Consider the following 22889-nt stretch of genomic DNA (forward strand, 5'->3'; position numbering starts at 1 on the left):
CATCATCCGGTAGCATTTGAAAGTAAGAAGCTAAGTGAAGCTGAAAGGAAATATACGGCCCAGGAAAAAGAACTCTTGGCGGTGGTTCATTGCTTGAGGGCTTGGCGACATTACTTGTTGGGTTCACACTTTATCGTGAAGACAGACAATACGGCCGTTAACCATTTTCTCACCCAACCAAGGCTTACGGCAAAACAAGCTAGGTGGCAAGAACTTTTAACGGAATTTGACTTTTGTTTTGAGCACACTGAGGAAAAAACCAATTAAGTGGCCGATGCATTGAGCATGCGAGCAGATCTAGTGGCCCTTAGAAGAATTACCCTAATGGTGGCTAGTAGAGCCACTACAGACATTCATAAGTTGATTAGAGATCACTTAGGGAATGACCCATAAGCTTGTGCCATCCTAAAGCTAGTGGACGAAGGGAAGTCCAAGTACTTCTGGCAAGAAAATGAGGTCCTATGGACCAAGAGACCTCGAGTGTTTGTGCCAAGAGCAGAAGGTCTGAGACAGATGCTAATGAGGAAATGTCATGACACCCCATGGTCGGGACACTCGGGTTGGCAACGTACTTTGGCGTTATTGAAACAGGGATACTATTGGCCTCACATGCGACAAGATGTGATGGATTACACGAAGACTTGCCTCATTTGTCAACAAAACAAGGTTGAAATGAGGAAACCTGCAGGCATGCTTGAACCACTACCAGTACCCACCAGACCGTGAGAAAGCATCTCCCTCGATTTCATTTCGAGCCTACCCAAGGTTGCTGACCTTAGGGCTATTTTGGTAGTAATTGATCGGTTCTCTAAGTATGCCACATTCATTCCCACTCACAAGTATTGCACTGCGGAAGACACAGCTCGACTATTGTTTAAACATGTGGTCAAATACTGGGGCCTCCCTCAAAACATTGTCAGCGATCGAGATCTGAGATTTACGGGGTCCTTCTGGAGAGAACTTTTCAAGATATTGGGGTCCCAACTCAACATCTCTTCAAGCTATCACCCTCAAATCGATGGTCAGACGAAACGGTTCAACGAATTATTAGAGGAATACTTGAGGCATTTTGTTCAAGCCAATCAGAAAGACTGGCCTTCATTATTAGACGTGGCTCAACTCTGCTTTAACTCTAACAAAAGCTCTTCCATCAACAAGAGCCCATTTGAGGTGGTCACCGGATAATTACCAAGGCTACCTCACACTTCCTTGAAACAATATGAAGAAAAGAATTCGAGAGCCTTCAATCTCAGCAAAGAGTGGAAACAAAACATAGAGATTGCGTAAGCCTACTTGGAAAAAGCATCAAAGCGGATGAAGAAATGGGCAGACAAGGGTCGTAAAGCTCAACAATTTTGAGTAGATGATTTGGTTCTTGTCCGACTAGTTTCTGAACAAACCAGGTTCCTGAGAAAGAGAGATCGTAGACTGGTGCGCAAATATGAAGGTCCAGTAAGGGTTTTTTCCAAGGTGGGGAATGCTTCTTACAAAATTAACCCACCAAAGTGGATGAAGGTACACCCAGTATTTCATGTAAGTAACCTGAAACCTTTCCATACAGATGCTAGTCGAAGGGAGCCAACCAGAGCCGCCATCACCATGAAGCCACCCTCAGAGCGTCGAGTCGAAGAGATCTTAACTGACAGGAAAACCAAGATATCTCGAAGACTAGTTCGAAAATACTTAGTGAAATGAGAGGGATTAGGACTAGAAGAAACCAGCTGGGAGAGAGAGCACGACCTTCAGAGATTTCAAAGGAAGATTGAAGAATTGCAAGCCAGCAAGTCGACGAGGACATCGATAGAATAGGTGGGGGAAGATGTCATGAGTCAACCTTGTATAGGGCCATGACCGGGACTTAGGTTGCCATGAGCCACCCATGTATAGGGCCATGGTCGGGTAGATCCCTTGTGCTAGGAAAAGTGTCCCCATTTCAAACATTGTAATGGTTACTGGTAGCATAGCTCTAAAATCTCTAAGGCTCTTTAAGGGGGGTGAGCCGGCAGCGTAGTGTTGGGCTGTCTCACCAGTTGCTATGCGAGCTTAGGCCACCCACCAAGGGTTGTCCCCTGACCCTGGTGACGGTGGGAAGTCCCGATGTATGATTCTCGTTTATAATAAAACTCACCCCGATTGAATGTCTCGATTGTTACCTCGATGTGTTTTTCTTTTTTTCGATGCGAATATGCCTTCTTGTGTGTGTGCTTGAGATTAATCTCGATATGTTGTGCCTTATTGTGAATGCTTGTGACTAACCATGGCTTATGGTTATTTGTTCAGATATCGATCTATTGAAAGCTGACTTGGTTGGGAGCACCCATTCAAGTGCCGCACGATCTATTGCTTGCTGAGAGAAAGCTTAGCCCGTGACACGTGATATTAGAGCCAACCCTAAACCATTCGATCCACGTCAAGCACCTCGAGGGAGGTAGGCAGGGTGGCTAGCCTTCGTGACGAGGGCGTCACGAGGTTGGGTGCGGGAGAATGTCACGGACCTAAGGAAGAGTCATGAATCTCACATCGAACATAATAGGAAGGTCACTAGGGTATAAAAGGGTTCACACCACCTTCCACCTTGTGAGGCACCTTTTGTAGGACAAAACCGTGAGGCCAGGGGGGTCAGAGCCGACAATACCTCACAAGGGTGTGAATCATGGCAGTCAGGCTGATCTGGGATACCGGAAGGGTGAATGCTCGGGTCCCGGAGCCGCTCGAGTTCGAAGCTTAAGTCTCAACCCGTGACACCATGCATGTGGAAAGTGGCCTTCATACTTTTTGCTCGGTTGTTTTTGAAAGGACGCATTTGCCTTTTTCCCTTCAACATATTCAACAGTCAATTTTGAATGCTGCTATATTATAAAAGTATTTTTCCTATCTAGTATTTGTTTCCGTGAACATTATCAATAACTAGTTTTTTTAGTTTATGCTAATTTATTAATGATATTTTAGTAATATTTTGATAATATTTTAAATTAATTTTAATGATATTATTCTAGTAATATTTTAATAATATTTTATATTGATTTAAATAATAATATATATTAATTTATCTAATTTGATATTGATTTAGATAATATTATATATTGATTTAACTAATTATAAAAATTAGTTTAGTTATTTTATTTATTATTTTATAATATTTTATCTCTGTATAAATAAGATTTGAGTCTCATTTCCAAACACAAGTAATTACAATAAAAATTTTTATTATTTTCTTCTTTATAATGGTATCAGAGTAATTTTATGATTCATTTTGAAGGTAAATCACCTTGGAATAATCAAATATTTGCTTATTCTCATCCTTGGTTGATTTTTGTTTTTAACTTCATTTTTGCTTCTGCACTTCAAATTTGTGGTTTCTTTTTTCATTTTCAAGATTTATCTTTTATATAAATACTCATAACTTCTCACTATCCATTTCATTTTTTTTTTCAATCAAGAACTTAATGTCAAGTACTTAACAAGAAAATGTAGAACCAATTTCAATTATCCTTGATGAAAATAATTACAATCGGTGGGCTACGACTATGCAAAGTTATCTAAAGGGGATAAAATTATGGCTTGTTGTTACCGGAGAACATAAAGCATCAAAAAAGAAAGAAGAAAAATTTGATGATAAATTTGTAGATTGACTAGGAAATAAGAAAGTAAAAATCATCAAATTCTTGCATAGTTCACTAACACCACTATTTCTTCTACCAATAAACATTTTAGGCGATTTAAACTAACTAAAGATGCTTTGAATTTTCTTGTCACACGACACATGGTACAGTTCTACTACCCTTGCTCGCCAATATCATATTTTGACCATTTTATCTCACCTTCGTCAAGAACCAAGTCAGTCGATTGATGATTTTCATTCTAAAATACAATATTTATAAGACATACTTAAGAATTCTAAGCCAAAATTCAATGATGAAAGTGGTGTTGGTAATTTTATTACTTATTGAAACCAAATTCCTCTTATTCAATTTTTAATGGCACTTCGAGATGAATTTGAAAATATCAAGTCTTCACTTTTGCACCAACATCCCTTACAAACTATAGATAATACCCTTATAGAATTGATAGTTGAGGAAACTCGATTAGGTATGAGTCAGACTCATAATGCTGATACTATTGTTACTACTACTCTTAAGAAAAATACTAGCACTACTTTTCATAAGTTTTGTTCATGATATGGGAGGAGTAATCATCTTGTTCAAAAATATAAAGCTATATCATCATAATGGTAGTTGAATTTATGATCCTTGCATTGGTAAGACTGTTGTGGTAATAACCACTAAACCAAAAACTTATAAATCTTCTTTTGAGACCATTACAATCTCTACCACTGATTTTCAAACTTTATTCAATCAAGTTTTATCTCTATTTCATATTCCTGCCATGCTTTCTACCATATCAAGAAATGTTTGGTTGTTTGATACTATTTGTGAAAATCATATAACTTTTGATCCTTCTTTGTTCAAAAATAATATACCTGACCTAATAATCCAATCATTAAAATAATAAATAGATTATCTTAAAAGCTAGCCACATTGGTAATATTGAAACCTCAAAACTATGTATATCTTACACTTATCTTGCTCCTAATGTTACTTTAAATTTGTCTAAAAAACTCATACTTGGGTTTTCATGAAACTATTTTTAGTCCTCCGTAATAAGCAAGCAATGGCAGAAGGCTTCATATTTTTAAAAAAACTCATACTTGGGATATTATTAAACGATCTTTTGATATGTCAGTGATTGATTATAAATGGGTTTATAAGATTAAGACTCGATCTAATGAGTCAATGTAACATTGCAAAGCTCATCTTATTGCTTAAGGATTTAAACAAGAATATGACATCGACTATGAAGAGACTTTGCTCCAGTTGCACGTCTCACATTTGTTTGCTCGGTATTAGTTATTGCTATAGCTAAAAAATGGTCAATTTATCAAATGAATGTTAAAAATACCTTCTTGAATGGTGATCTTATCCATAAAGTTTATATGAAGCCACCTCATGGTTCATCTATACCTTTCAACATGGTATGTCATTTTCAACATGCTTTATATAGTCTTAAGCAAGCCTCTAAAGCTTGGTTCTCGAAGCTTAGTACCATTGTTGCACAACTTGATTTTATATCTAGTAATCATAATTTTATTTTTTTACTCGAACTACTAAAAATGGTACTATTCTTCTCTTATTTTATGTGGATGATATAATCATTATGAGTAATGACATAAATGGTATTAAAGATCTAAAAACTTTTCTTTATTCTAAGTTTGAGATAAAAGATCTTGGTCCTTTAAGTTATTTTTTGGGCCTTAAATCACTAGTGATTCTATAAGCTTACATTTGTCTCAAACAAAGTATACTTATAATTTTATTGCTCAAGCAGGTTTAACTAATAGTAAGATTGCATTATCACCACTTTAACAAAATTTGAAGCTGTCTCCTTCTGATAGTACACCACTTTCAGACCTTTTTTTATATCGAACTCTGGTAGGTAGTCTTGTAAACTTGACAATTACTCATCCAGACCTATGTTGTTAATTTAGTTAGCCAATTTTTGTCTGCTCCTTGATCTACTTATTTTGTTATTGTTTTTCGGATCTTACAATATGTCGACAATACATTGTTCCATGGTTTACATTTTTTCTCTAGTTTTTTTTTTGGACTAGCATTGTTATTGTGATATTGATTAGGCAGGAGATCTTACTGATCATTATTCTACGACAGGTAATTACTTTTTTCTTGGTTCTTCTATTATTTATTGATAAAGTAAGAAATTAATTATGGTGTCTCATTCTAGCACTAAAGTTGAATATCGAGCTCTTGTAGATGTCACATCAAAACTTCTATGGTTATGATAGCTCTTTTAGGATATGGGTGTTTATCATCACTCTAATACTCCTATATTTTGTTATAATCAAAATGCTATTCAAATAGCTCACAATTATGTTTTTCATGAATGTACTAAACATATTAAAAGTGATTGTCACTTTATTCATCACCATCTACTTGCTCATACTCTTCGATTTATTCTTGTTACCAATGTTGGTTAAAAATAGATATCTTCACCAAATCACATCTACCTGGTCAATTTCTTGTCCAACTTTTCAAACTCAAATTAGCCTCTACATTACCATTTTGAGTTTACCAAGAAGTGTCAATGATATTCTAGTAATATTCTGATAATATTTTAAATTAATTGCAATGATATTATTCTAATAATATTTCAGTAATATTTTAGATTAATTTGATATTAATTTAAAAAATATTAGATATTAATTTAGCTAATTATCAGAACTGATTTAGTTATTTTATTTATTATTTTGTAACATTTTATCTCTATATAAATAAGATTAAAGCTTCATTATAAAACACAAGTTATTACAATAAAAGTTTTCATCATTTTCTTCTTTATCATAACTCAAAAGCTATTTTAAACACTGTTTTATCTTACATGATTACATATATTAAAAAAATGGCTTATTCTATCATTTAAAATTTAATTTATGTCTCAAGAAATCCATATATAAAATATAATATTAATACCGTGTGTTTCCTATGAATACACACTTTATTGAATACGAAAAGAGGTTAATTATTTTTTTTTTGTTGTTTTAAGAGGCTAATTAATTGAGTAATTAATTTAACTACCTCCAATCTTAAATTACTCTTACCCTTATGAGATTTCAATCTCAATCATACATTTGAAAACAAATTCTAAAAAAATTATCTTTAAAATAATAATGTTATGTAATGAGTCAGTTGAAGGAAGGGAAATAAAAAAAATGAAAGATTAGACCAAAATAAAGAAAGAAAGAGTTTGAGAAAATAGAGAGAAATTGTAAATTTCATTCATACTCTTCAACTGTATGTATAAGGTGGTTGTATTCAATATATGTGCTGACATCATAATTCTAAAATCTGTTCAATAAAAATTAAGCACATAGCAATAGAAATCAACTAATTATTCTGGCAACTCCATAACCGTCTTCAACATACTCATTTCTGTTGCTCATTGTTGTGCCACTGACTCCAATATTCCATCATCTTGTCATAACCAACTTCTTCTTTCATTTTAACATTTTCAGTCAGCTCAACTCTTTTGTCTACCTCAGTCTTTTTAGCCAACTTAGCTCTACCTTATAACCCTGACTCAACCATGTCAATATGATCACCTTGCAATTTCATCACATTATCCTCCTTTCTAATTGATCATTGTCCCTAAGGATCAAATGATGGAAACTGGGACTTAAGGATTGAATCATCTTTTCAAGTAACATTCTCTGGTCCAAGATTACACCATTCTACCAATAGTTGAGTGACAAGCTTGTTGTTTCTTTTAACTACCCTTTTGTTAAGAACTCTGGTAGGATAAACTAATGGCTACCCATCTTCACCTACTTCAGAAAGAGCTATCCTAGGCACAACCTTACTTTCAATTTTTTTCTTCAAAAAGGCTTACGTAAAACACTGGATATATCTTTGAAATCTTAAAAAGTTAAAGTTTATAAGCTACTTTACCAATTTTGGCAACTACAGGATATGAAACATAGTATCTTGCTGAAAGCTTTAAGTTTTTTCTAAGTGTCAAAAAAGTCTGCCTGTATGGCTGAAGCTTCAAATACACCTCATCCCCAACCTCAAATGCTCTTTTAGTTATATTTCTGTTAGCATAAAACTTCATTTTGTGTTGTGCCTTTTTTAATTGATCCACCACTAGCTTGCTCAACTTTTTTTTTTTAACAGCTCTTCAACCGTAGACACCCTAGCTTTGCTGCAACATCCCAAGCAAAACTTGAATGAGGATAACCATAGAGAGCCTGAAAGGGTGTCATTTTTAAAATGAAATGGTAGCTTGAATTATACCATCACTTTGCTAAAGATAACCACTAAGACCATGCTTTTGGTCTAAGAAAACACAAACAACGTAAATACTATTCTAAACACTGGTTCAACCTTTTTAGATTCTCTATCAGACTCAGAATGATATGCTATGCTCAGATGTACAGAAGTTTCTAGCAGCTTCATTAGTTCCTGCCAAACTGAACCAATAAAAACTTTGTCTTTATCAGATATCACTGATTTTGGGGTCTCATAAAGTTTATGAATTTGGTTAAGATATAGTCTAACCACATCTATAGCAGTATAGGGATGAGCTAAAGGTAAGAAATGTGCATACTTAGTGAGTTTATCAACAATAACCATGATGCAATTGAATCTTTATGACTAAGGTAAACTTTTCACAAAATCTATAGTAATCACTTTCCAAACTTGATTAGGAATAAGTATAGGTTGTAGCAGACCTGGATAAACAACATGTTCATCTTTGTTCCTTTGGTAGACTTCACATTGTTGAACATATTCTTGGCCAGTAGAAATAAAGTCTCAGTCTGTAGTAAGTTGCTTGCACCTCAGAATGTCCACCTTGAGGAGAATCATGCAATAGTTGTAGTATCTGATCACATAGTGGTCCTTGGCTTCTCAAACACACTTTACCTTTGAATCTGAGCATTTCATTAGTGAATGAGTATTAAGGATTATCACCAGGTTTAAGTGCAAGAAAAATAATTTTTTCTTGAGCCAATGCATCTTTTTATAACTCTGCTCTGTAACCCATTTTGGAATAATGGTTATGGCGTTTAAAGCTTGCAAGCTTTTTTTTTTCTCATGTTGCTTTGACAAAGCATCTGCCACCATATTCATCTTACCCTTCATATACTTAATGGTATAATTCAAGCCTAAAAGCTTAGTTAATCCTCTCTTTTGTGTGGTTGTGACAACTTCTGCTTTAACAGATATTTTAAAAATTCATGATCTGTTTTGATGATGAACGGCTCTCCTTCCAAATAATGCCTCCATTTAGTCACAGCCATTAAAATGGCCAAATACTCTCTTTTATATATGGACAAATCAACATGTCTTGGTCCTAAGGCCTTACTCAAGTAACCAACATGCCTTTCTTCTTGGGATAATATCGCTCATATGCCAGTCGAGCAAGCATCAGTCTCTAAGTAAAATGGTTTTAAAAATTTTAGTAAGGCTAGTACTGAGGCTATACTCATGGCTTCTTTAAATTGTTGAAAAGATGCCATTGTCTTGGGCATCCAATTAAACCTATTTTTTTAAAATATCTATTAAAGGCTTGTTGATAATTCTATACCCTTTGATGAATTTTTTATAGTAACCAGTCAGCCCCAAAAAACCTTTTCAAGGATTTCAAATTGCTAGGTAATGGCCAATTTTTCATAAATTCCACCTTAGAAGGATATGTTGCCACTCCATCCTCAGAGATAATGTGACCAAGATATTCAACCTATTTCTGGCTAAAAAAACACTTGTTTCTCTTTGCAAACAATCGATTACACCTTAACACTTTAAAAACAAGTTGTAAATGTAACACATGTTTTTGCAAGGTGGTACTATAAACAAGTATATCATGAAAGAAAACTAGTACGAATTTTCTTAAATAAGGAGAAAAAATAGCATTCATCAGGGATTGAAAAGTAGCTGGAGCATTAGTAAGCCTAAATGACATTACCTTAAACTCATAATGCCCATAGTATGTCTTGAAAGCTATTTTTGGAATATCTTCATCTCAAAATCTAATTTGCCAATAGCCTGATCATAAATCAATTTTGGATAAGAATTTAGCTCTTTCGAGTTCATCTAGCAAATCTTTTACTACTGAAATTAGAAATTTATCCTTGACTGTCACTGCATTGAGTTACCTATAATCAACACAAAGCCTCTATGAACTATCTTTTTTCTTAACTAATAGGCAAGGTGAGGCAAATGGACTCCTACTAGTTTGGATGATTGATGAGGAAAGCATTTCAAAAATTTGCTTTTCAATTTTAGCTTTTTGGTAATGATAAAACCTATAAGGTCTAAGGTTTACAGGTTAAGCTCCCTCCTTAAAAGGTATGCTATGATCATGAGACCTCTTAGGTGAAAGCTTAGTTGGCTCAACAAAAATATCTAAATATGCAAACAATAGTTCTTGTAATTCTGATGAAACTTCTTCATCTTTTCTACTCTCCATACTGATCATATAAAATTTTTCCATTAGTTCATATTCCTTGTTCACCAGTTTCAGTAACTTTTAACCAGAAATAAGTTTGAATTCTAGTTATTTATGACTTTATATCAATACCAATTGTTGCCCTTCTTTTTGAAATGCTATATACAAGTTATTAAAGTCAAATACCATAGGGCTATACTTCTTCATCCAGTCAACACCAAAAACTATATCACTACCCACCATTGGTAAGACTCTTAAATCATGTGTAAACATGTAACCTTGCATCACCCATGCTAACTCCTTGCACTTGACATTACTGTAGAGTCTTTCACCATTAGCTACTATAATGGTTACTGGTTTGGTTTGTTCAACTTCAATGCCATCCTTAGCCCACTTTGGAGTAACAAAGTTGTAAGTACTGCCACTATTTATAAAGATGCTAAGTGGTTTCCCTTTTATAGTTCTTGCAATTCTGATGGTATTATGCCTCACACTTTCTGTTATAGCATTTATGGATATCTGTAGTTTTTCAGTAATATCTAGCTCTTCTATCATTTTTGGTTTCACATCTTCATCAAGATTATCATAGTCCTCATCTTTAGTCATCTCATCAGCTTCAATAACATTAAGTTGTTTGAACTTACACACATGTCCAGGAGAAAATCATTCACCATATTTGAAACACAAGTTTTGTGCCCTCATTTGCTATATCAATTGTTGTTTATTGGTTATAGATGAGGCATTTTAGGTGATTTTTAGTGTTTGGTTGGTAATTGAATGTATTGGTTTCGAGTAAGGTCCAATATTGAAAGTAATGTTGGTTTTGGGAAATGTCTAAACCTTTTGTTTTCAAATTCAATGGACAATTCATGTAGCTTGGCCTGTTTGTATGCAGCAGTAAGGTTACTAGGCTCATTTACTTTAACCCTGAGCTTTAAATCTTTTTTTAACCCATTAATGAAGCTAGAAACAAAATATTCTTTTGTTAAATGGGGATTAAACTGCAACATATAAGGTTTTAATTCCTCAAATTCTCTTAACACTTATCCACTGACCCTTTTTGGTTGAACTTATTAAACTCCTCTACAATATTAGAACAAGTTCTATCACAGAACCTTAAACATAGATCACTAGTAAATTGTTGCCAAGTCACCATGTTCCTTTGCATAACATAACCATCAAACCACACTTCAGCTCTCCTAGTTAAATATATAGTAGCAATTTCAAGCTTCTGATGGTCACTAATAGAGAATATAGCAAAATATTTTTGACATTTTTTAAGCCATCCTCTTGGGTTGCTACCATCAAATACAAAAAGTTCTATTTTGGGTCTTAGGGCATATACATTTCCTATAGTATTGAGTTATTTCTAGCATCGAAATCACCCATTTTATATTGTCTAGCACTATTTTGAAAGAAATAGCTCTTGTTTTCAGGCTAGTTTTTAGCTAAATTCTAGGTTCATCACTTTTATAAGTATATTTACCTTGATCATCTATCACAGTAATATGTACAAGGGCCTTACCTTTTTTTTTGAACTGAGACAATGGAGTAAGTTGATTGTTGGTGGAACTTTCAATACCTCTTAACTTAGACTAACTCGTTTTTGCTCCCTGTGGTGATAATAGCTTAACGACTTGGGTAATATACTTCTGATTTTCAGCTAGTTGAGATTCAAGAATATCCTCTGTTCGAGTACCAAATGAATACTCCTCTTATTTTCAGCCAGCTTAGCTTCAATGTTACTCCGTTGGGCCTCCCACCATTTTGGTTCTGCTCTCATTTTTTCTTGAAGAGCCTAGACTTGTTCCTATAACTTGGTAAATCTGGTGCCTTCTGCCATGAATTTAAATTTGTTTTGCTTACCCAGATTGGATCTAGGAAGCTCTGATACCAATTTGTTATGTAATGAGTCAGTTGAAGAAAGGGAAATCAAATAAATGAAAGACTAGACCCGAATAGAGAAAGAGAGAGTTTGAGAGAATAGAGAGAAATTGTAAATTTCATTCATACTCCTCAACTACATGTACAAGGTGGTTATATTTAATATATGTGCTGACATTATAATTCTAAAATCTGTCCAATGAAAATTAAGCACATAGTAATAAAAATCAACCAATTATTCTGTCAGCTCTATAACTGTCTTCAGCATACTCATTTTTGTTGCTTCTTGTTGTGCCACTGACTCCAATATTCCATTATCCTGCCATAACCAACTTCTTCTTTCATTTCAGCATTTTCAGCCAGCTCAGCTTTTTTGTCTACCTAGCCTTTTTAGCTAGCTTAGCTCCACCTTGTGACCTTGACTCAACCATGTCAATATCATCACCATGCAATTTCATCACAAATAACAATAACATTACAAGATCAAATCGATGGCCCAACAATCTCTTGACCAAATAACATGTTGTAAGGTTTATATTCGAGTTTAAGTAATCTCGATGCTTAGTTATAGTATAAAAAAGATCACATTGATTATGGATTAATTTTTTACCCCTTAATCTTGGTAAAATGGATCTTGAACAATCGGTATGTCTTGATTTTATTTATATAAAATATATTAGTAATTCAGTCCTCCACGTTGCTAATGGGTCATGAATCATGATCACGAAGAAATTAAGTCATTAGTATTTAATAACTGAAAGTAGCTACCTAGGCATAGTTTTTAAATCTGCCGCAATTAAATTATTGGCTTTGCTTAAACAATTATATTGGTGCAAACCAAAGTCCTAGAATCAAGTTCCAAGGCATCCTAATTATCTTTAATTAGTGAATATACATAAACACCAGTAATTTATGTATTATTATATAATAGATTTATATTTGATGCACTATTAAAGTATAAATTTTATATATTATTAATAAATAAAATAATATTATCTTGTTAATGAACGAGTTTTTTTTAATATTAATTTTGTATATTTATTTTAAAAATTCATATTTATTTATTAATAAAATGATAACATTTAATTCATTGATAATATATAAAATTTATATATTGGTAATACATTAAATATAAACTCTTATAATATATATATGTTGTAACATTAATTGTTGAATTTTTTTTAGCCATAACATAAAAAAAAAATGCCCCATAGCCATATAAATCAACTCCTTTGATTCACGAAAATAAAATGTAGTTTCATTGTACTGATCTTTAAATCTTGTTACCCCACCTTGTTTTATTTTTCCCAGCTATTATAATAGTCATGAATTGATAGAAGAATTGTGAAAAGTTAAATTTATAAATAATTAATTTTTTTAAAAATTTATTATCAAGTGTTCTAAAAGTATTTTTTTAAGGATATATAGTTAATTTATTGTTTCTAGCAATATTTTTATATTAAGAGATATGGTAGTTGATGGTCAATTTGATGATTTATTGATTTTCAATGTACTAGATAAAAATGATATTTAATATAATAATTTAAAATAATACTTATATTAAATCAGTCGTTAATAAAATTCATTTTATAAATTGATAAGAGGTCGATGGATTTAAAAATAAAAACAAATATTTAAAATATTTAAACTTTGAATTCTAAACTTAATTTAATTTGTTTAAGTGATCGTGTCTAAAAAGTGATACTTTAAAATTTAAATTTTAACACAAACTTTTTTTCTTTATCTTTTAGTTGTGAATTTTTTTATATAAAAAAATTAAACTTTAAACCTTAAACTAATTAAGTGAATATATATTTTAAATTAATTTGCTAAAATAATTACTTAGAGACGATTACCTTCTTTTTTTTTTTCAGATGTTGGTCAAGAATTGCGGATATGATATCTCACCCTCATGTTTTAGGGCTCTTCCCACTACTTGATACAAATAATTGACCTCTTCTTTTGTCACTCACTTCGATGCCAAATCTGCGTTCATATGACTATAATTACACTCTCCACACACACAAAAAGGACGCTCCATTATTTTCTCCGTAATTAATCCATGGAGGTCGTCAAGGAACCTGAACCAAACACCACCATGAGAAAAGCTTTACTAGTAATAAACTGCATCATCCTTTCTATAGGCAACTGTGGCGGTCCACTTCTGATGCGCCTCTACTTCATCCATGGTGGGAAACGAGTCTGGTTCTCGAGCTGGCTTCAGACTGGTGGTTGGCCCATCATCCTTTTCCCTATAGCTTGTGCTTACATGTACCGTTCCAGGACCCAACCTAGTTCTGAAAACAAGCTTTTCTTCATGAAACCTCCCTTGTTCATTGCCGTCGCGGTAATTGGAACCCTGACTGGCCTTGATGACTACCTCTACGCCTTTGGCATGGCCCGTCTTCCGGTTTCAACTTCTTCTTTAATCATTGCGTCGCAGTTGGCGTTCACAGCAGGGTTTGCTTTTCTTTTGGTGAAGCAAAAGTTCACTTCTTATTCCATAAACTCTGTTTTCTTGTTAACGATTGGAGCAGGTGTTTTAGCTTTGCATACGGGCAGTGACCGTCCTGCGAATGAATCAAACAGGGAATATGTTTCAGGATTTCTAATGACCTTGGCTGCATCGGCTTTGTATGGATTTATCTTGCCTTTGGTGGAGTTAACGTACAAGAAGGCAAAGCAAGAAATCAGCTACGCCCTTGTGATGGAAATTCAGTTGGTGATGTGTTTGTTTGCTACTATTTTTTGCACCGTTGGAATGCTGGTTAACAACGATTTCAAGGTTTCTTTTCTGTCTCTTTCTATCATCTCTTTCCGGCCAAAGTATATTCCATCTAGCGTCCAACGAAATCTACTATTATATATAGTTTAACTAATTTCTAGATCTCGAGATAAATTAAAGCCAATTTTCTCAATCTTGATCATGATATGATGAGATAAAAAGGTAAGATACAACTCAAAGCCACTTTCATAAATTAGCTACTATAAATCTTTTCTAAGATTCAGAAAACCCCTTTCAGAAAGTAAACTAAAACCAGCTTTCTCAATCTTGATCATGATAAGGTTTTTAATTTAAAGTCAAAAAATCAATATAAACTCAAGATTTGGTCCAAATGGTTCATCTAATAATCCTTAAAAAGTGGTATAAATTTCAACATTAGCAATTTTTTATCCCCAATTTTCGGTTTTCTTATTAAAAAAAGTCGTATCATTTGGTGGAAAAGCATTTTTTTTGTGGGTTTTATTTTTATTTAGTTAAACATTTAGTCTAGCTATGAACAACATTGAAATGTTACATTTTTTGCAGGTAATTCCAAGGGAAGCAAGAGAATTCGGGCTTGGGGAAACAAAATATTACGTTGTTTCGATTTGGAGTGCAATAATATGGCAGTGTTTCTTCTTGGGAGCAATAGGAGTAATCTTTTGTGCCTCATCTTTGTTATCCGGTATTATAATTGCTGTTCTATTACCCGTAACAGAGATTCTGGCAGTGATTTTCTACAAAGAAAGATTTCAAGCAGAGAAGGGAGTGGCTCTTGCACTTTCACTGTGGGGCTTCGCTTCATACTTCTACGGTGAAATCAAGCAAACCAGGAAAAAGAAACGAGCCCTTGAAACGGAGATGCCATCAGCTCCCAATCGTCTGGAGAGTGTTTAAATATCGGTGATCCGAGCAATTCCAAGTTCCAACTTCGTTTGGCTAATAGTTGATGGGAACATTGCTCGCACATATACAAAAGAAGAAATTTATCCTAGTTATTTTAGAAATTACCTTTGCATGTTCATGTATCGATTTGATTTCCTATGACTTCAGGTTCACAATATACATACATATATATCGATCAGCATCATGCATGCCTTGTGTTTTTTTATGTATGAATATACTATTATTGTTATTAGCTTCTTGGATGATACTAAAATTAAGAAAACTTAACTCGATCAATTCCTACAATAACATTAAAAAACGACATTAAGTAAATTTAAAATTCAAATCTTACAATTGCATCCTCTTCTGCTCTTCCTCTATTCTCGGGCTACAACCTCTTTATACCAAAGAAAAAATGAACATTCAAAATAGATGTGAAATCGGTTGTTGAGAAGCTATTAAACTAATAATGAAATAATAATAAGAAAAAAAACTGTGTAATAATATGAAAATAGACTTGGTAGTTCCTCAAAGTCTTATAATTAAACAATGCATGCGCCGCATTGCTATACATCTTGAAGAAATGAAGCAAAAAGAACAAGGATACAAGTTATACAACAAGTAAAATGAATGTACCCTTTCATTTATTGTATATATATATATTTTTGGGCCTGCCATTTATTGTATGGTTGAAAAGCAAGTGCTATACAACAAATACTTTGTGCAAACAAGAGCACTATAACAAGACCAAAAAGTGAGAAAAAAGGACGCATTCTTTTGATTCCCCTATAATTAGTAACCAGATGAATCATGAAACTACTGTTAAGAGAATTGAACCGTCTAAAAATAGAACGAGCCCTCCCGAAAAAGGGGGAACCCATTTCCTATATCCTCCATTGGTATGCGTATCTTCGTTGCCTTGTGTCAGTTTAGCCTATCGTCTTATTCAGGACGAGCAGGATTAGCAAGAGTAGAGAAAACTCAATCAAAAACTTGGGACCCATCACATGCTCAAGAATTGTCTCCCACCTGTAAGTTCAACCAGTAGATAGCTGCTGATAAAGCCTGTTGTCCATTTCAGGGTCTTCATTACAATAAGAATAGTTACTGAAGGACCCAACATTACCCAGTGAAAATTCAGGTAACTAATGCATGCTAGAGAAATTGCAAATGTATTTAATTCAAACCAAATGCTCAGAAGTCTGAACCAAAGCTAATCTAAAATCTACTCAGAAGATAAGCTAAACCATTTTCTGAAGAAATGTAAATCAGGAACATGATGACATTCTCAATGATAAGATCAGCTATCACCTTTGGTACATGTTGATGCCAAACAGCTGAGATCATGCAAATAATTGTATTATGCCTAGAACAAATGTGTCAAAATCTGAACTCATCAAAATAATGATGTAAATGAGTTTTGAAATAACTGGAATTATCAGATAACAAGCCTTATTGTTATGTATACTTACCAACTGCCTTCAATAGTGCTGTCATTTTCATTATCAAATTCCTCCTTTGCAAGTTCTTCTAAAATAGCACGTTGCCGGTCATTTATCGCACTGAAGAGGGGGGGTAGGAAGGAAAAAAAGTATGACAGAATAAAAAAATTAGGAAATGTGGTTTTTCATAGAGTCTAAATTGCACAGAACTCGGGCTTCAAAAGTAATAATCACAATAATTCCTTCCAACATTTTCACATTAGTATGTTTGTCTAAGGCTCTATTAGTAGGAAGGAAAATGCTTTAAGCTAATGGTTTCTACAAAATAGCACAAGTGATGTAGCTCAACCATTAGATTAAAACTTTTTTCTTCCTGTCCCCTTTCTTTCTTTCCTTCCTACCAAACAAAATGTAAGATACATAAAAGATAACCTCAGTTCTGGCAAAAGAAAGTTTCCATACAGTATCAACAATAAGCTCAGATGAGGAACACTCACATTTCAAAACAGCAAAATAACAACTCATGTAACAGAATGCTGTGACATCTTTGGACTGACAAGACACGAATGATAGCGGTTACCAAATCATCAACCACAATTGACATAGGGGTTAGAACAGAGGCTATAGTTTACAAATATTAATGACCCAGATGGAACAAAGGGCTGCCATGTTTGAACTTCGATTCTTCCAGCTCATAAAGTCTGATACTTGGATATAGCAAGCACTCATGTATCTAAACCATTTAAGGATCACTTAGCATTTTATTGAAAAACCTTGCTAGCTATGACTTGTAAGTTGAAAGTAAAACATCTTATGATCACTAAAGTAACAGGTAATCTCGAAACTGAGTACTTATATTTGACAACCATGATGAAAGTTTCCATTTCCATGCAGCAGAAATGCCCGATATCAGCAAAGTTAAAAAATAATAAGGTTGAGCATTTTCAAGGCAACATGATTCCCCCAAATGCACATTGACTGGTATAGTATGCTTAGCTTTCAGTTTATATTTTGATGAACTAGTAAAGTGAATTAAAAAAGTGTTAGCTGATTAACCACTTCACCTCACATTAAAGGAGAGAAAAAAAAAAAAAAAAAAAAGAAGTGAACTTTGCAAGAAGTATCACCAGGGCACAAATTTGAGGAAGAATTCCTCTTAATAAGCATCACGATAATTTTTCTAATGGCCAGACCTCACTTCAAACAGGAAGACAACTATGTATACTTCAAAGAAATGAAATATCTTTGGTGCATTGCTCTCCAAACACATCTATATATATCTTCATATCATCAGTCGTAAATGTAGAAATAACCCAACCAATAATATAAACTGGAATAAAATAAAGGAAGCTTACGTGGGCAAATTAACACGGAAACAGACATATTGATCTCCATGATATACTAGAAAACCATGCTTTGGCAGTCCTGCAGAAACTCAAAAAGAAAGCACATTTATGGCAGGTAACCGCACAAGAGAATAAATTCAAGCAGCACAAAGAAACAGGGAGAGGATGTGGGACAGTAGGGAAGAATGATTAAACATACCTTTGCCTCTTAGAACAAGAAGTTGTCCATGTTGACATCCTTCTGGTATCTGACAACGACAACAACAACAACAACAAAAAACTAAGCCTTATATCTCATAACTTTGGGGTCAGTCATATAAAAGGCCAAAAAAGGAATCATGTTAGGTCGTAATTTTGAATCTTCTTGCACCACTCATTTCTATCAACAACAATCCTTTCATCTACTTCCTTAGCCCTCATATCATTTCTTATTACTTGCATCCACATCTTTAATAGTCTACCTCTAGAAGTTTTGGTCTCTCCTAAATATAGAAGCTCATTTCTCCTAATTGGTGCACAAATAGGCCTACGTTTCACATGTCCAAAACACAAAATGGTTAATGTTGAATACATTGATGCATGTGGATTGTTAAAAATTAACAGTCCAAATCATGATAAAACTGAGGCTCATGTCCAATGATATTTAAAGATTCAGTACTTAATTTTTCATATCTGGACTACCTCCTCTAATACTAGAAAATTTACATAAATATTTTCTTTTGCCTTTCGGTAATTCTTACCAAAGTGTAATGCACAAACAAATAAAAGAGTAGCATAAAACCAAAAGTATTACTTTCACTTGAATCATCCCTGACAGTGTAGGCACCTCAACTTTACCACCAAGAATTGCCTGTAAGAAAAGCAAACATCAATTATAAGTAGAATTATTTGGATTCTGTTTGCAAATCTATAAAATTGTTTGACAACATAAAATTTAGTTGAAAAAGGCAGCAACTATGCACACACTTAGAAATCAACTGAGACGTCTTCACTAATAATAAGAGATAATATAGTATAAGCATATAAAAAGATCAAGGTGAAACAAACGACATCAGGAAACAAAGAACATATAGAAGTGTAGAGAAAAATAAGAGTTCTACATCAAATGTTTTGAATGTGGGTGAAATATCACATCTGATCTAGCCAGATGGTGCACAAACAAGCACAAATTCTTACTTGAGTAAAGCTAATATTAGAGTTGACATAAACATCTGCACCATCTCTTGCAAAGACAGGATCATCTGCCACCTAAATTATAAAAGCAAAGTTCAGAAAGCAAGGACGATGTATATCTTAACCATCAAATAGTAATTAGATATTTACTTATCTACTAGCCTATTTGATGTCCTCAAATCAAGTTTAAAACTCGTCATATGCTAGTTTCAAATGTGTAGCATGTATGCCAGCTCAAATGACAAGTAGAGCCATAAATCCGATGACCATAAATTATGAAATGCACATATGAATCTACACTTGCACGTAATCAACTTTAAGCAACTAGCCCTTAAGTGAGCTTCACAAAGATTAGGAAATAGAAGGAACTGCACCTTTATTCTAATAAACAAGTTACCAGGTTGACTTCCTTGTCGCCTAATATTACCAGCTTCTGGTACACGTATTGTATCTCCAGAATCCACACCTTATCCATTTTTTAGAAGAATAACAACCAAAATCAACAAACTTAATGCTACTATCTTAAGCAACATATATTTTTGTGACAGTAAAGGTAGACCACTTATGCAAACAAAGGTTATATCCATGCAAGATGCAGAAACCAAAGGTAGTACTTGTCATAGAGATGGGTTAATTAACAAAAACTGTATTACTTAAGAAGCATTGAACACTCAAAGCTATATGCTAAACCGTATAAGAAATCCATGGGCAACCACCTTCTTTATATGAACTGCTAACAATCAAACCTACCTCTCGAACATCTGAACTTGAAAAAATGTTTCATCAAAGACAAGCATCTAATATCTACCTGCAGGTAATGTAACTTTAACTTCCTTGACACCTTCAACAACCCCTGATCCTTGGCATGACATACAGTATTCCTGGATCATAAGTGTAAAACCATGTTAACATGACATAAGTCAAAGAAGAATGGGGTTTGCTGAAAATGGCATCAGACCTTGATTATTCGTCCTGATCCTTTACAAGTGTTGCATGTTGATGTAAAAGGAGGAATTGTAACCTGGCTACGAGTTAATACAGTATAATAAATAGAAGGTAACATGTATTATCTTCAGAAAGTAAACCCTATTGTAACGATTTATATATTAATCACCATAAAAATAGATCATCAAAAAACTCACCGTCCCTGTGCCTCTGCAAGTTGGACAAACTTTCACTTTGGCATTAGGTGGATAGCCACGCCCGTCTGCATTAAGCAATAAACAAGGCGTGAGAAAACTATATCATCTATAAAGAGGAAAGGAATCCATCCTTCAAACAAATGGAAAGAGTAGAGAAATACATTCAACAAGATGCTGGAAAATATTTGCAACAAATTAAGCAAAACTTGATTTCTAACAGTAACGAGAATGCATACCAAATTTTGAACAAACATAAATTGAGAAGCAGAAGGATTAATGCACGTAGAGGACTACATTTGTGCTTTAATGATTCTTGAATGCAACATGATTCCAATGAACTTTTAGCTATACTTACCACAAGAATCGCAAGGAACAAATGCATCAAAACATAGATCCTTTGTGCATCCTTTAGCAGCTTCAGAAAAAGAGAGTAACAGCTCTGTCTAAAAAATCCCAAACTGAACATATTTTAACTTGAAAATCCAAAGTATGAAGCTAGTAGAAAAATTCAGGAGAGAAAATTTGTTGACCTGGATATCTGGTGCAAATTGATCCATTTCGTCTTGGAATATCTGCAACACAAGAAGTTTTCAGCATTTTAAAAATCATGACAACCTATTCCATGAACACAAGAATAAAAAGAGGGAACAATGAATACCTCAGAAAATATCTTAGAGAATGAATCAGAGAAGCCTGTTTGATAAGTATATCTAAACCCTTGTGCACCACTTGTATCGTAGAATCTAAACCCTTCAGCATCATTTGCACCATATTCCATGTTTTCTGAACTTCTAGCATGCATCTTCTTCGAAAAGATTCACAGCAATTCAATTAATTTAGAAACCACAAACATTAAATTGCAGATAATTCAAAAGCCCCATCTGAATAAGACTTGGTGGCAACATTTTCCTAAGCACCAATAGTAACAAAACTGTGCCAGAGTTTCATTTGTAGAGGCAAAAAAAGGCAACAACAACAAACCAGGAAAAGGGGAGGGGGAGAGTATCATTACCCTGTCATATTCTCTCCTCTTTTCCGAATCTAGCAAAGTCTACAATGACAAGAACAAAAGGATGAATGGAAAATTTTTAACAAGATTTGAAAAAATGTCCAAGATTAGACTTTTGTATTTATTCTGTCATTGGGAATTTATTCTGTCATTGGGAAGGATAAAAATTTGAGATTAATCAACAACAACAAAACTACAAACCTCATAGGCATCTCTTATCTCTTGAAACTTCCTCTTTGCAGAAGGATTATTCTTATTTGCATCAGGATGGTACTTCTTGGCAAGCTACATAACCAAAAATAACCATAAAAACAATTCCTCAAATGGTTTCTATTTTCTATATATTAATCAATAAAATTAAGTCAAGAATTTATTTTGGATAGAGCAAATGCCAACATCTATCTACTCACTGCATGATACGCCCTTTTAATCTCCTCTCGAGTAGCATTTTCTGGCAATCCAAGAATTTCATAGTAATCTTGTTTAGCAGAGCAGCCTGACCCTAGAAATATGCATTAACTTAAGAAAACTTGAATTCATAACCAAAAAATTGAAAATCTTCAAGTTAAAAAATAAATTAAAAAAAAAAACCTGTTGCATGGAAATAACGCTCTCTCGGTGGCATTCCAGTGGCTGTGAAATCAAAAGGTTTCCCAATACCAAAACTGGAACTGTGCAAAGCTTATTCCAAATAAAATAGAGAGATAATTTATTACTATTAGCTAATTAGAAATGTGCATTTAAAAATTAAGGTACTCATCGGTTTTAGAAGAAACGAGCATTACCTCTTTCACGATTCAACGATTGGAATAATGTAGAAAATTTCCTAACCCCATTGCCTCCATCAATCGCCGATTCCACAGGCATGATTGAAACCCAATGTCGTCGACACTACAAGTCAAAATTAGGCAAGGAAAATCATCAACAAATAGTAAAAAAAAAAAAACAAGAATTATTCTTCAAATTAAATTGAATTCAAAAAAATTGGTTAAGATAAATTTGGGTTGAGGGCACTTACTAGCCTTAGCCAGTTGAATCTTCCCATTTTAGAGAACTAACCCTTGAACCAAATTTGAAGGATATTTAAAGGGGAAAAAAAAAAAAAGAGAAAATTTGTTGAGATATGGAAATGTGAATTATTACAACTGGAAAGTTCAGTGTTTTATGCAAGAGAGGGGTTTAAGGGCTTTTACTTTTCACATTGTAGGTTTTAGCCCATTGAAC

At 33.8% G+C, this 22889-nt stretch overlaps 2 protein-coding genes across 11 annotated transcripts; one reads left to right on the plus strand and one right to left on the minus strand.

Annotated features, from left to right (window-relative positions):
- Window positions 1–13838: 13838 nt before the first annotated feature.
- Window positions 13839–15806, plus strand: LOC111312430 (purine permease 3-like). Its single transcript, XM_022912660.2, has 2 exons — window positions 13839–14689; window positions 15215–15806. Exons 1-2 carry the CDS (start codon window positions 13967–13969, stop codon window positions 15563–15565), a joined length of 1074 nt encoding a protein of 357 aa, XP_022768395.1. The 5' UTR covers window positions 13839–13966; the 3' UTR covers window positions 15566–15806.
- A 368-nt stretch (window positions 15807–16174) lies between these two features.
- Window positions 16175–22842, minus strand: ATJ1 (DNAJ heat shock family protein). 10 transcript variants are annotated; one of them, XM_089765784.1, is made up of 20 exons: window positions 22684–22842; window positions 22451–22556; window positions 22257–22346; window positions 22076–22161; window positions 21867–21950; window positions 21669–21707; window positions 21315–21461; window positions 21187–21228; window positions 21012–21099; window positions 20657–20721; window positions 20473–20535; window positions 20323–20395; window positions 19889–19980; window positions 19518–19589; window positions 19135–19191; window positions 18541–18589; window positions 18351–18420; window positions 17026–17115; window positions 16865–16919; window positions 16175–16637 (listed from the first exon to the last, which is right to left on the minus strand). In XM_089765784.1, exons 1-20 carry the CDS (start codon window positions 22708–22710, stop codon window positions 16557–16559), a joined length of 1476 nt encoding a protein of 491 aa, XP_089621910.1. In that variant the 5' UTR covers window positions 22711–22842; the 3' UTR covers window positions 16175–16556. The 10 variants fall into 10 exon arrangements, with proteins under 10 accessions (XP_089621910.1, XP_089621904.1, XP_089621918.1 ...); XM_089765778.1 differs by having other exon boundaries at window positions 21315–21458; window positions 22076–22167; window positions 22684–22825; XM_089765792.1 differs by having other exon boundaries at window positions 16175–16582; window positions 22076–22167; window positions 22684–22825.
- Between the last annotated feature and the right edge of the window lie 47 nt (window positions 22843–22889).

The sequence above is a fragment of the Durio zibethinus genome, chromosome 1 (assembly GCF_047325235.1).
Source record: "Durio zibethinus cultivar Kanyao isolate XHJ-2024 chromosome 1, ASM4732523v1, whole genome shotgun sequence".
NCBI lineage: Eukaryota > Viridiplantae > Streptophyta > Magnoliopsida > Malvales > Malvaceae > Durio > Durio zibethinus.